General features: G+C 36.8%; 2 protein-coding genes across 9 annotated transcripts in view; one reads left to right on the top strand and one right to left on the bottom strand.

The window, feature by feature from the left end:
• LOC107851456 overlaps positions 1-15,398 on the top strand; it is a 31,663-nt gene that overhangs the window by 9,693 nt on the left and 6,572 nt on the right. The window lies entirely within an intron of this gene.
• LOC107857410 (subtilisin-like protease) lies at positions 6,891-9,750 on the bottom strand. Its single transcript, XM_047402348.1, has one exon. The coding sequence runs from the start codon at positions 9,668-9,670 to the stop codon at positions 7,427-7,429; it is 2,244 nt and encodes a 747-aa protein (XP_047258304.1). The 5' UTR covers positions 9,671-9,750; the 3' UTR covers positions 6,891-7,426.

The following is a 15,398-nucleotide window of genomic DNA, read 5'->3' as shown; positions in this document are numbered from 1 at the left end:
ATATATTTAATGAATTTCTTAACATAAATATGTTGTTTCAGCAAAAGGTATTGTATTCAGTCGAATCTATATCTAAGCTTCTACCTCCGCTCTTGTTTTTTATGTGAATTCAGATTAATTAGACTTTAAACTAGATAGCGTGACAAATAATTTTTCAAAAAGAGTATATTGTAACTTCTCCTTCTAGGTTTTGTGCTTGTTGACATTCAATTGGATGTGTTGAGAATATAATTTTTCAAAAAATTAATTAGTTTATCCTGGTGATATAAAGAAAAAGGGTAGCTTGATGCACCAAATTTTTGTTATGCGGAGTTTGAAAAAAAGCCAAATTATAAGGGTCTATTAGGGAAAAGAGTAAGAAATATACCTAAATTTTGAAAAAATTTCCTGTCACACGCTGCAACTTTGCGGCGTCCTATGACCCCTCTCAACTATTTATTACTGTATTTTCGTGGCATATATTTGCTAGCTGGACCACTTCAGACCTTCACAATCTCAGTGTGCGCGTATTCACGCACTGGTCCAGGTAGGTAAATATATGCCACAAAAATATGATAATAAATAATCGAGGGAAGTCATAGAACCCCCGCAAGGTTAAGGCGAATTACATCAAATTTTATCAAAAAATTTAAATGTATTTCGAACTCTTTTTTTGACGTGTTCTTAATATTTTTATATTGCATTTTCGTAAGAAGCTATTTTCATGACTTAAAAAACAAAATCATGTGATTTATTCAATTGATTTTGTTCATGTCTATATGATTATAATATATATTATGACTTGACAAATAACAAGTTGCAAGTGGACCCTAGCTCTTTGCCAAAAAAAAATGAGTTGGCTCTTTGGTTGAAATTTGTCTATTTATGCAAGTCCTACATGACAAAAAAATAATCATACCACTAACAATTAAAACCATGACACACAAATTATTAATAAAACTATCAAGATTAGACACTATGAATTATTGCAAAACTAATAATTGACAAAGACATAATGTGGCTATTTTACCATAATTGGAAGAGATAATATCCTGTTACCTCCTGAACTATACTCAAAATGGTAGAGACATACCTCAATTTAAAGGGAGTCCTATTACCCCCTGAACTAATTAAAAGTGTAATTTTGACACTCTTAGTGCCACGTGACATATACTTGGCACAACACACTGAAGGGTCCACATAGGCACACGTGTGTGCCACGTAGGCACTAAGGGTGTCAAAATTACACTAATGGGACCCCTTTTAAATTAAAGTGTATCTTAGCCGTTTTGGGTATAGCTCAAGAGGATAATAGGGTATTTTCTCTAATTGAAAGGGGAATAAGAGATGCCCTAAACTAACTTGAAAAGCCAACAAATGAGAATTGTAATTCAAAATTTTTATTTTACTCTGTGATATCACTACATATTTATGGCCATAAATTTCGAAACTCTTCATTTCTATTAACTTTATGTCAAGTAAAATAACGTCATAAAATATAAAAAGAGAGATTATATATACTTTCTTCGTCCATCTTTATTTGTCCACTAATGTCTAGTTTGAAAAATCAATGGATAATTATTATCCTGTGCCCATTTTACCCTTACTATTAAATACTATTCATTTTCCAATATATTTTTCAAAGTATTGAATTTACCATACTCAAAAGGTGATATAGTAAGATTTCCCTATTAATTACTTATTGATTTTTAAGATGTGTGTCACGCCCCAAGCCGAGGCCCTGGACGTGACATGCACCTGATAATATTACTAGTACGAGCGAACATTTTGGCATATCACATGAGCATATAACTGACATAATGAATAGAGAGGAAACAGAAATAAGAGTTCTTAAAGGATAAAGTCTTTCATCAGTTCATTAATATCACTTAACGTCTGAAGATACAATAGTCATGACAAATAATACTAAAAATCACAAGATCTGTTAGGCAACTAAATCAGTCTATGAAGCCTTTATAAGTACCAATACTAAAAGGAAAGAAAATATAATGAAGTCATCATATCCCGTCCAACCTCCTAATAGGAAAGAGGCTCACCAATAGCAGAGGATAAAGGTCCTAATGGGGCGCCTGACTGTGGACATGAGAGTCAGAACCTACATCATGAAATGATGTAGCGCCAAAGGTGGTCAATACATGGAATGTATTGGTATGCAAAACCATTTCAGGAGGGTAGTACATCAAGAGGTTAGAAATGACAATAAAATTCAAACGTAAAAGAAGACAACTGGAAAGGAACAAGAATATGAGGTAAATTTATAATTGACGAAGTAAAGTAGGTTAAATTCCTTTGATTATTTGTGGGAGAAAGTAGTGAACCGTCATAAACCATCATGTGAGCGCATGGAGTCTGATCTCAGTCCGATCAGCTAAGCCGTCCTATACCTTGCCGGGCATAGGACGTGACATGACATAATTTGCTAGCAAGTATCCATGGTTAGCCCCTTTTCGGGACACATGAAAGAAAAGAGAGTATCCGACTTGCGGAATGATCTCTATCCTATGTCGGCAAACATAGTTTCGGGCATTTGTTATTTCAACCTATGCCTTCACGGTCAGCTAACTAACTCCTTTATGCTCATGACGATGTCTTATTTATCTGATTAGTTATTGATCAAAAAGTTCGTCTTGTTACATTCATGTTCATATTTTAGACTTTTTAGGCTCATGCTCGTGGTTTATCCTTTTTAAGCTCATAATTATGTATAGCCACTTTAGGCTCATACTGAGAGTTAACCGTAATAGGTTCATATTCATGAGTTAACACTATCAATATTGGAGAGTCATGATAGGTAATTTTATGGTTCGATATGATATAATTCATGCACATGATTGGAAGCATTCATATTATTATCTATTAGGTCAATGAGGGATTCCTGGGAAGTGTAATACCCTACAAAATCGCGTGTCAAATTCAGCTCGTAAAGTTCCATGAAAGATCCCAAGACTTAGAAAATTTTGCTAAGTGTTCAATATTCAACACTTAATCTTATTTTAGACCTCCAAACTTTGGGAATTTATTTAGCGACCTTTCCGACGTCCGCTTTTCAATTTTCAAGTTGAGTTACGATCGGGAATGCTCATAGTATATCTCGGGTGAGTTTAGAAATTTTTGGAGTAGCTTAAAGGCATGTTTGGGTGCCCAAAATAGAAGCCATGGGCGATTAGCCCGCGCAGGCTGCTAACTCCAGTGCTTGCCCTATTTTTTTAGCATTTCAGCGTCAACTTCAAATGATCATAACTCCCAATATATAATAAAATGTGAGAGATTCTATATATCATAGAAAGATATTTGAGTCTTCTTTCCAATGAAATTAGTTTCATCCCATTTGGACATCTAAATAAAAAATTATAATCAATTTACTTCAGCCTATCAGACAGTCAATTAGGGACAAATTTGACCTTAATTGTTCCTTAGGGGTATTTTGGTCATCTTCCACCCCTATATATACCCCAAACACGGGATTAAGGCTTATTTTCAGCAAAATATACTCCTCTTCTCAAAATACTCTTAAGAACTCAAGCGAGGGTTTCAATTTGAAGACCCAAATCCCATCAATTGAAGAACATAACTCCTCATTTATCTTCAACATCAAAAGAAGGGTTTCTCTCAAGATCATAACCTATAACAAGAATCAAATCCTTCTTCAAGAATATATGATATTCAAATTTTTCAAACTCAAGAGCCAATTTATTTTCTCTCAAAGGAACAAGAACCCTAGTCAAGGAATCAAGAACATGTCTAAGAATTTCTTCAAGAATCTTCCACCTAAGGTATGCGTAGTGTCCATCCACAGATTCCTTTCATCCGTAGGAGTCCAAGAACCATGCTTTAAATACTTTATTGTGATTTTATTGTTGAGATATGATCATGTACATGTTGATGGTTGTTAGGGTGATTCTCATGATGTATGTGTGCTTGTAGTTAAAACCCATGAAATTGGGTGGTTTAAGATGACTAAATTATTAAGAACACCTATGCCATAAAGTGTGCATGCAAGGTGTTCGACGAAATGCCTAGAATAGGCATAATCATGTTTTCATGATTTAAGAGTGCTCAATTAACAAGTCCTTACTCCATGTTTTATGATTTCACATGAATTCCATGTTGTGTGAATAAAGTTCGAATCTTTACATGTTGTTCATGATACCATGATATTTTGTGGATTCAATTGGTGGAATTGAGTTGAATTATGGTGTTATAGTGTATAAAATTGATCATTAGGCCTATGCCCTAAATAGTGCATGCAAGATGTTTGTTAAAATGCCTAAGTGAAGAAGAATTGAGCACTTTGACCTATTTGTGATCTAAATGATGATTCCATGCCATATCCATGTGCTTAAGTTGACTCCCATGCTAAAGCTATGCCTACCATGTGTTTGATAATGTGCCTCAACGAATAAATGATGATTAAGTACCTAGTCTTCATGCTCCAAGATTTTGCCATGTCTCTTAAGTTATGCCATGTCTACTTGATCAAGATGATTTCTATGCTATTAATGTGCTATGAATATGTTGTTGGCTTGTCATGATATTAGAATTGACCATGATGTTAGCTATATGAAAATCACATGATTTATGAATTCCCCGTAGATGCTATATTATGGATTGTTAATGTTGGTCAAGTACTCTTGTATGTCAAGTCATGTCAGTTTCCTTCCATCGAGTCATGGGGGTATTCGTACCCGAAAAATATAGCTGTGTGCCTAGAGCCATGTCATGTTTTCACGATACTCTCAGTCAAGCCATGTTCATTAGACTTCAGTCAGCTAACAGAACTCAGTAGCATTTAGTCAGTTATCAGAATTCAGTTATTATTCATGATATGTTATCAGTAAATACATGTCATCAGTATTTATACTCAATAGTCATGTTATCACGAGCTCAGTTTCAAGACTGTTATATACGGTCAATCAAATCAATTCTTCATAATCAGAACTATCAGAAACAATCATTCTTTTATAAGTAATATAGTATCAGTCTCCCAGTATTCAGTAACACAGTATCAGTTCCTCACTTATTAGTGAATTACATATCAATATTAGTAAACTCAGTCATTTAGTATCTTAATATCAGTAAACTCAGTCATTCAGTATCTCAGCATTAGTAAACTCATGTTGTCAGTATTCAGACTCAGTAATCAGTATCACCACGAGTTTAGTTGCAGTTACATATGTATGTATGTATATATGTATGTATGTATGTATGTATGTATGTATGTATGTATGTATGTATTCTTACGTTCATATCAGTCAGCATTGTTCATGCATATAAAACCCTTTGCATTTAGCCTACCTCACTCGTATACTCAGTACATTCAGTCGTACTGACTCATTCGCGCTATGGTGTTTTATTTGAAGCCATAGGTACAGAGGCACTAGTTTCAGAGCAGAAGTAGCATTGCAGATTTTAGCAGTCAGTGCTTCTCTTCATTCGAGGACAATATTATTATTACTTTATCACAGTATTTCAGATTAATTTTTCAGTTCATGGAGTTAGTTGGAGATATGTTCCTTTAACTCCTTATTCAATTCAGTTAGAGGCTTTTGGACTAGATGTTAGATTAGATGTTCAGACTTCAGTATTTATGTTTCTTTTTGGTATTGTTATACCATGTTTTTCAGATATGTATCAGTATTGAACCTTATGGTCTTACAGTTCATGTTTCCGCATATTTTATGAGATATTATGCAGTTTACAGGTACAGATATTAGTCATGGATTAGCTTGTGATCCTTTGGGGTCATGAGCACCGTGTAGCATTTCGGTTCAGAAAATCTGGGCGTTACAAAAATATATGAAGAAGAACACAAAGATGAAAGCTTAATAGTTTGAACACCTAAAATATGATTAAAGGCTTGAAACACACATGAAATACTTTCTTAAAAATGACATTTGCTCCCTCTCCTCTGCGAGATTGCTATGGGATTTGACGCAAATAGTCTTAGTGGATACAACAAGCCTTTGGATTTCTACACCAAACAAATAGTGAAGATAATCCTATTGGAAAGCAAGAAATCTAAATCTTGATCTTTTGTGGGGAAGAAAAAGTTTATTTGTAAAGAGTTGGGAAGAAATAAAAATAATTGTGCAAAACAACACTTGAATAGTTTATATAGTTAAACTTTTAACCAACACACTCTTTCAATAAAAGACATATCCTTTCGTGAGAGACACCATATCAACAAAAGACATATCCTTTCAATAAAAGTCACACTCTTTCATTATAACTCTTCATTCAAAAAGACACATCTTATTCAAAAAACACATTTTCTCCAAAAGACAACTTCATAAAATACATTTAGTAATTTTATTTAAACAAAAATCCAACAACAACTCTACTGCACCCACACACCAGCTAACTCTAACTGGAATGACAAGCTAACTCTAACTTGAGAATCACCTAACTCTAGATGATTACAAAGAAATGAGGTTTACACCACAACACCTGCTAATAATCAAACAAGCAGATTAAAATCACAATACAAAAACTCAAATACAACAAAAAAGTGAAATACAACTTGATGAACTATCAGTTCCCTATTGCAAAGTGAGTCTTTGCTCCAAGAGCTTCAAGAGAGATGTATGTTGTTAGTATATGGAAGCTTGGTTTTCTTGTTAGAGAAGATGAGCAATATATGTATGACACAAGAAACCTAGGAGGAATTCCATTGGCTGAGACAAAAAGGTGGCAACAGCTTGTCACCAACTTTTTTATACTTTCGTTCAGCTGTGAGGTTGACTGTGATAGTGATAGGTAAGCCCAACCTGTTCCCTAAGTAATAACAGCTTTGTCATCACACAATCTCCAGGAAACAGGTCCCAACATACAATTTGTCAATCATCAAAACTAAGGACTTAACACCAATGTTGGGCCTTTCATCTTATATTGTCCATTCTGCAGATGTCTAAATTTTTTTTTGTGTGCGCGTGGGGGTGGGGGACAGGGGTATTGGAGTCCATCATCGGTGAGATAAGGGGTTCTTCATCTACTTGTATGGTCTATGTACAAGGTGGCTCGGGTGTGAAGCTAGTAAAGCCTTTGCTTTAGTCCCCCAAAATCTCAAGGCCTCAAAATTTTTAATTGTTAATTTTATGATTTTCTTTTCTTTTTGACAATATAAAAAAATATCATCATTCAATAGAAATATTTTGAAACTTTGAATTAAACTACTCAAATCTTTATAATAATAAATAATATGTTTACATATAAATAATATGTTTACAATAACATCCAAGGTAATGTATTGAAAACACATGGTTAACATCTTATTAACTTGAATCAATCCTTACTTTTATAAACAACAATATTACTATGTGAAATATAATACTACACAAAAAATAATAATTATGAAAAACAAGAAAAACCACAACTTACATGAACAGTTTTGGAATTGTAACTATTAATCGAATACTGACGAATAAAACTAGAAACCAGGTGGTAGCACAACTGCAATTGGGCTTCTTACGGAGTACTTCTTACTAGTCCATTTCAAGAATCCTTGAACAGTACCACTGTTTGAGCTATTATATTTTCTTGAAAATGTTGCTTGGTATGTCAACTTCTGATTCAACTTTGAGAATTTCAGAGTAGAGGGCTTGACAATCACGGAGACTCCGGGTGGTGAAGCTATTTCCACGTTGTAAGATGATACAACGTCGCCAACATTAGTCACTGTTCTGGTATATGTCTGAGAGTGAGAGTTTTCTCCGAGTGTGATGGAGAAAGAAGGATAATTTAGTTGCGCTTCAGGAATACCTTTCACTTGCTTGCAATCCACTCTGCGTTGCAGTATTATTCCCACTTGTCGACTTGTGTAATTCAAACCGCACAGGTAAGGTAGGTAGTCCTTAAATTGGGTGTCATAAATTAGTCCTGGATCATTAGCTCGTGATGGATTGACATGTCCTGCACCAACGGCGAAGATGCTTGCTGGAAGGAGCCTCTCATCTAACATGGGAGTGTTGGCGAGGTTTACTGTATTAGCGCATGTCATGATTGCTGATTTAATAGCCGCAGGGGACCAAGTCGGGTGTGTGCTTTTCAACAAAGCTGCTACTCCACTGAGGTGAGGACAAGACATGGAGGTGCCTGATATAATGTTGAAGGTAGACTTTGTGTTTGTTTTGTTGTCAACGGTGGTAGGCCAAGCAGCAAGAATGTTAACACCGGGGCCAACAATATCTGGCTTCAAGATTCCAGGACTAGAGAAGCTTGGTCCGCGAGAAGAAAATGCAGCAACTATCGGAGCATTTTTATCTCCAATTATTGTTCCTTGGAATGTAATTACTGCAATTGGTTTTGACGTTGTGTTCATGTAGTGAAGAGTTTCCATTCCATCTTTATTGGTAATATACAAAGCTGGTAGGACGTGTGCATCAGCAGGTCTAGTGAAACCATCATCAGCGGTACTAACAATAATCATGCCAACACCTCCGGCATCCTTTACAGCTTGTCCTTTTACAATTCTGGGAAAACCACCACCTGCCATGGACACAACAATTTTGCCTTTAATTTTAGGGTCAGTCGGAGTACCTGGTCCGCAATAAGGGCTATCAAAGTCAGTTGCATTTCGTGAAGGATCAAACAAAGGGTAAAATGCTGAATTGTGACCCTTTGAATGAAATGCTGATTCGCCCTCGAATAATTTTTGGTTTCCGAGCTTAACTGTGGCCTTGAGTTTCCTGTCAACAGTGCTTGCACCTACTGTTAGAATCCATGGAGCTTCATTTGATAAGCTGCTATCGGATGGACCACTATTACCGGCAGAACAACTTACAAGAATACCTCTTTTTGCTGCACTAAACGCCCCGAGAGCAATGGGATCATCATAGAATGACCTGCTATTACTACCAATGGAAATGGACAAGATATCTACTCCATCATCAATAGCTGCATCGATGGCCGCTAGAAGGTCACTGTCAGCGCAACCAGATGAATCACAAACCTTATAAATGGCCAGGTGAGCAAGAGGGGCAATCCCAACCGCAGTGCCTTTAGCATTCTCATACACATTGGCACCTTTCACAAAACTTCCCGCAGCTGTGCTGGCAGTGTGTGTACCATGTCCATTATCATCTATCGGTGAATCACTGAATGTTGGGTAAGTCCTCGCACCAATGAGCTTGTTGTTACACTTTGTTGTGAAGTCCGATTCACACTTGCCCTTCCATTTAGCAGGCGGAGGAGGCATCCCTTCGTCGCTAAATGAAGGATGGTCAGGGAAAATCCCAGTGTCCAAGACTCCAATGATCACACCTTTTCCATAGTTGGCATCCTTCCACAATCCAATGTTCTGTTGCAATCCAAGAAAACTCGGAGAATGTGTAGTGTGCAAGATCAATTTCCTCTGAGGCCACGCTGATATAAAACCCGGTTTCTTCTCCATTTCCTTCACTTGTTCTGCTGATAATCTTGCTGCAAAGCCTTTCATCACATTGTGGTACGAATATATCAACCGCGACCCTTCTTGTGAGCCAGCGGCTGTTATGGTATTTGGCAAGAAAGTTTTGTACCAGCCCTCCAAATCTATTCTTGACGATTGAGTGGACATTTGGGTTTCTGGTGATTCGACTTGAACTATGTACGTCTCCAAATCACTCTGCATACTAGGCCATGAGAAACAACCAAGTATAGCAGAAATAACAAAAAATATTTTCAAGATTTTCATGGCTGCAAATGTGGTAGGAAGAAAGGAACTTTGAACTATATGACGTGTACAAAGTGGAGTTTGATATTTTTTTGCATTGTGTACCACTATTATATATAGTGTGCTATGGTCCTGAAGTGGAAGACTTTTGAATTGTTTAATCAATACCACTCATCTTGATATATTTCTCTTTACTAGAAATGATTAGTTTTAGTGACCATGTGCCAAAGTTTTTACATTATATTAAGCTATTCACATTGACATTGACTTTGACTAATGTGGTGTGTTTCCATTGAGAATTTCAAAAAGAAATTGGGCAATTTTTTTTGAAAAAACCTTTTCTAGAAGTTATTAACACCTTTTTCTAGTTATGATCTATCCTTAGCGAGAAAGGGAGCTTGGAGTAGCTGGTAAAGTTGCTGCCATGTTATCAGGAGATCCATGGGTTCAAGCCTTGGAACAGCCTCCGGGAGAAATTGAAGGTAAGGCTGCGTACAATACACCCTTGTGGTAGGCCCCTTCCACAGACCCTGTGCGTAGACTTAACTAGAGAGCCTAAACAGCATTGAGGAATGAGTAATTTTATATCGAGGGACGAGGAATCATATTATCCTGCATTCCTTAGTCCTATCTCCAAATCAACGGTTTGATATGATGATTTGAATATCATTACCAATGAACACAATTTAATCAGTACATACTAAATACCGAACTTGTAACGAGCCATTTTTCGATGACCTCCCTCGGAAAATTTCCTCGAAAAGTCACGTGTTTTTAGTAGTTGGTTAAGTTTGAAAGAGCGTTTTGGACGAATAGTGAGTTAAAAGTACTTTGTTTTCTTGTTAATTAGTAGTGATCTAGACATGTTCTTATGAGTGGATCTCAAAGAAGAGACGTGATGTTAATAAGAATAAAAAAGGCAGTTCAGCGTACTAAAGCTTTCGCTATGTGCGGGTTCAAAGAAGGGCCAAACCACAAGGGTTTATTGTATGTATACTCCACATTTCCGCAAGAGGTTGTTTCCACGGCTTCCGCTACGTGTGGAGTCCAGAGAAGGACGAACCACGAAGGGTTTATTGTATGTATACTTCAAATTTTTGTGAGAGACTGTTTTCACGGCTTGAACTAGTAACTTCGTGATCACATGACAACAGCTTTACATGTTACTCCAAGGCTTCCCTTCATACATGTGCCAACTTGTATATGTTTTTGGATTATCACATGTTTGCAAAATACCAACAGAAAGGGCCTTTTTTAATAGTTGTGCCTAGTTGTTGAATCCAAGAAATGAGTTGGAAAGTAGTGGAATGAAAATAAACAAGTGATGAATACCAAAAAAGACAGATAGGACATAGAATATTCTCCAATCAATGATAAGAGATAATGATTAAAAAATATATTTAAAGTATTACGTTTTTTTGTGAGTTTTTTACCTGAGCTATCACATTTTCTCTTTTTCTGAAACTAGTATCTAAAACTATTTATCAAAAAACACCGTAAAGCTGAGTTGGTCTACATGCTCCTGTTATTGATTGAGAATAAATGTTTAGACAACTCAGCAAATCGAGGTGTAATTAGATACACAAAGAGTGATAATTTAGACAAGTAATGAGAACAATGAGTAGTTGAGATATGAAACTCACGAAAGAATGCATAACCAAACACTCGAACTTGATGTCAACTGACAGGTAAGCATTCTAACTTTGAGAGTGCATATCTAGACACCTCAACTTCAATGTGCCCTCACTATGTCTCATGGACACCCAACATTAATGTGGCACATAAATTTTGAAGGTGTATCTAGACGATTATTTTGTAAGTTGAAACGTTCATCTGGAACCAACACTCGAACTTGATCTCACTTGACAAGTAAGCATTCTAACTTTGAGAGTGCATATCTAGACACCTCAACTTCAATGCGTCCTCACTTTGTCTGGTGGGCACCCAACATTAACGTGGCACATAAATTTTGAAGGTGTGTCTAGACAATCATTTTGTAAGTTGAAACGTTCAACTGACACGATAAAACGAATTGAGGTATCTACATGTGCATATTCAGATTGAAATATTTGCTTGTTAGCTGAGGCCGGAGGCGAAGTTTAAGTGTTTGTTTATGTTTATGTATTTGCAATATTTGTGCACTCTTGATCCCCAAACTTTCGTCTGCTTTTGACATTGGTTTTGCCCACAATTTACTGTATGGAATGTTCAGTACCCTCATTAACAACGAGAAAGGTCAGTTAACCAACCAACTGAGCTAGTAAGAATCCCTATAACGTGAAGGACTATTAGTGCTTCATATGAAAGAAACAAGAGTGACTTTGAATCTAAACTCACATATAAGGAACTATTATAAGCTGTTTCTCCACATGACAATGTGGAGTTATTTGACTTTAAGTTTACGAGCCCTGAGTATGAAGTCGTCTTTGTTAGAAAGCACTTTACACTTCATGTGGAACTTCCTGGCACAAATTTGGATTAAGTTGGGTACCAATAAGGTTGCGGACACCAGATGTAGCTAAAGTGCTATATATTATATACACTTTGTGAAACGCTTGGCATATAAAATGTTGCTAGTGAAGGACGTATATGTCAAAGAGATTTGACTAAAGCTCAGGATCACCTAAACTATGTGTAAAACCCCATAATTTTTGCGCTAGAACTCTAATCGTTGTTCTTATGCGTATAAGATCCAATCCAAATGATTTCCCACGTGAATACAAGTTTCATAATCAGTATCCTAGTGTGTGAAGTATTTTCGAGGAGAAATAGGTTCATAGGAACCACTTAGAGGAAAATGAACTAAGAACCTTTGATTCGGCAAATTCTTGGTGTTAGATTAGATTACGTAAGGGTAATCTTTGAACAATTATAAATTTTTGTGTATGTGGAATTTGGCAGATTAAGACCCACCAAATTGTAGATAATCGAAGTAGCTTTCCAACGATACCAATTTCGTCTCAATCCGATAACCGAGCGAAAAATTATGACTTTGCAAAGTGGAGTGCGTCGTCGCCTATCAATCGCCTAAGGCTACTGGAATTGTTGTGCCATGGGCAATGCGTCGCCCAGCCTATTTTAGGCGATGGGCAGTGCGGCGCCCAGCCTATTTTAGGCGGTGGCCAATGCGCCGCCCAGCCTATCTTAGGCTATAGGCAATGCGTCGCACAACCCTATGGCCCAGCGGCGTAAATACTTCATTTTAAGGTCATTTTAAGGGCAACCAATTCTTTTCACGTTGCAAAACCATCCCTAATCATCCTTAAACGAAATTAGGGTAATTAGTAACGTTTTAACTCTCTTAATCACTAGTTTATCTCTCAAGAACACAATAAGAGAAAAAAAACTTAGGGCTAAGCATTCAAGATCAAGGGTTCAATCTTTCGCAAATTCTTCGTGACTAAGGTATGTGGGACTACTCTAAAAACCATGGGCGTAAGTTTAAATATTTTATCAAGATTAAAGATCCCCAATTATGTTTTATAATGAAGTGTTCAATATTGTTTTCGAAAAGCATGTATTATGGATTCGTTTTGAAGCAAGCATATGTTTGTCTCGATCTTAGTTTTCATGAAATTGAACCTTTGCAATATATATATGATTTGATTGTATTGTAAAGTGTGAATGAGAGCATGAATGCTTAAAGTCCCTCTCGTATGATGTTATTTTTGATTTTCAAGTGTGTTGGCATGTGTAAATGTATGAATTTCTTGAAAGGAAACTAAATGATGAAAGCTTTACTGATGATCATGAACAATTCGGTTTACTACATGTAAAGACGGTATTTGTTCTATGGTAAATGTCTACTTGGTCAACTTGACACTTTTCACGAGTTTTAAATAATTACAAATATGAGGTGACGACCTATTGATTTTAGAATTGGGAGGAGAATGTTTTGATAAAAATCTGAATGAAAGGTCTATTGCATAACTCTCTCACTCATCTGATGTTTAAAAGCTAGGGGTGGTTATTACTATGATAATAAGTGAAAAGGACTACAGATATGATGTGATTGACTTGGAAGTCAGGGTATGACGATACCCGGTGACTATATGCCCTTAACAAGCTACGTACCGAATGTTTTGATAGTATGAAGCATGTTTGTTTTAAAGAACTAAAAGTTGGGCTTAAGAGAGCTAGTTGGTTACCCGAAGAAGGCGTTTGAGTGCAAGGGCTCATCGTTGGGAATGTAGTTGCCGATGCGGAACGTATGATATATTCTCCTACACGAGAGGGCATTTAGGACATCTCACATGGGGGGATTTCCTGTGCGGTGTGCTCACATGGGGGAATCACCACCCCAATCCTGGCGGCTATTTGGATTAGAGGCTTGGCCGCTGAGTCAAGGGTGGGTCCCACATAGCCCGTGGGATTACAGATTTGTAAGGTGTACCGACTAGCTCAAAAGAATAATAAAGAGTGGGTCAATGTTGTCAAGAATCGTTTTGAAGTTCTCTAAAGTATGCCCATACATTTTTACTTGTATTGTATTCACTATTATGAAATGCTCTCACCTATTTTGTATAAAAACATACTATTTTGAGTTGTTTCACATACCAGTACAATTATATTGACCCCCTATATTTTAGGATCTGAGGCACAGTCCCGGGTCCCGCTAAGCAGTAGAAGTGTTTGGTCAGAAGTTGCAGTTGGTGAGCCTCCCTTATTTCGGAAGGCCTGGTTACAATTCATTATTATTATTGTTTAGATTCATGGTCCGACTGGGGGCCTTGTCCCAATTGTCAGTCATATGTTGATTCTTATATTGTTACAGATTTTGCAAACGGGCATCATATGTTTTGAGTAATAAGAACTTCCTTCCAAAGTGTTCAAGTTTTATGAGGTTGACCATGGTACCGTTTTGTTATGTTTTCCGCAATTTCTTTATATTGTATGAAAGTTGTGCTTGAATGTCAAATAGAAAGGGGCGCCCGTGCCTTCATGGTTCGGGATGCTCGTTACGGCCAGAGCCTCGGCTCGAGTTGTAACACTATGCATTCAGCTTTTTATAGAACTTACAAGAACAATTTGGAATTGTAACTATTTGGAATTGTAACTATTTGTATTAATTCATGTAGTATCATTTCTGATATTGTGAAATTCGTAGAAGTGAAAATGTAACATGCAAATTAATTTCGAAGAACAATTGAATTCTGTCACTAGACATAATGTAATACTTTTGTCACTTATTATTCCATGGTTTCTATCGAGACCAGTGATATAAGCTTGTTATACATTGCTCCAGAAGAAAATAAAACTAGAAACCAATTTTAGGCTGTAGCACAACTGCAATTGGGCTTCTTACCCGGTACTTCTTACTAGTCCATATCAAGAATCCTTGAGCAATACCATTGCTTGTGTTGTTATCTCTTCTAGTAAAGGTCACTCGGTATTTCAATTTCTGGTTCAACTTGGAGAATTTAAGAGTGGAGGGCTTAACAATCACAGAGACTCCGGGTGGGGAAGCTATTTCCACAATGTAAGATGATTTAGTTTCTCCAACGTTAGTCACTGTTCTCGTATACGTCTGAGAAGTTTCTCCGAGTGTGATTGAGAATGAAGGATAATTTAGTTGTCCTTCAGTAATGTGTTTCACTTCCTTACAATCCACTCTGCGTTGCAGGAGGCTTCCCACCTGTCGATTTGTGTAATTCAAACCGCACAGGTAAGGCAGGTAGTCCTTAAATTGGGTGTCGTAGACTAGCCCTGGATCATTAGCTCTTGAGGGATTGACATGTCCTGCACCAAC

This window comes from Capsicum annuum, chromosome 1 (assembly GCF_002878395.1).
Source record: "Capsicum annuum cultivar UCD-10X-F1 chromosome 1, UCD10Xv1.1, whole genome shotgun sequence".
In the NCBI taxonomy this organism is placed as follows: Eukaryota; Viridiplantae; Streptophyta; class Magnoliopsida; order Solanales; family Solanaceae; genus Capsicum; species Capsicum annuum.
The sequence above is the reverse complement of the archived record's forward strand: the minus strand, read 5'-3'. Positions and strand labels throughout refer to the sequence as shown.

What these genes read in the sequence shown, in the direction of transcription:
- LOC107857410 (XM_047402348.1), bottom strand. Translation starts at nt 9,670, where the DNA reads ATGAAAATCTTGAAAATATTTTTTGTTATTTCTGCTATACTTGGTTGT.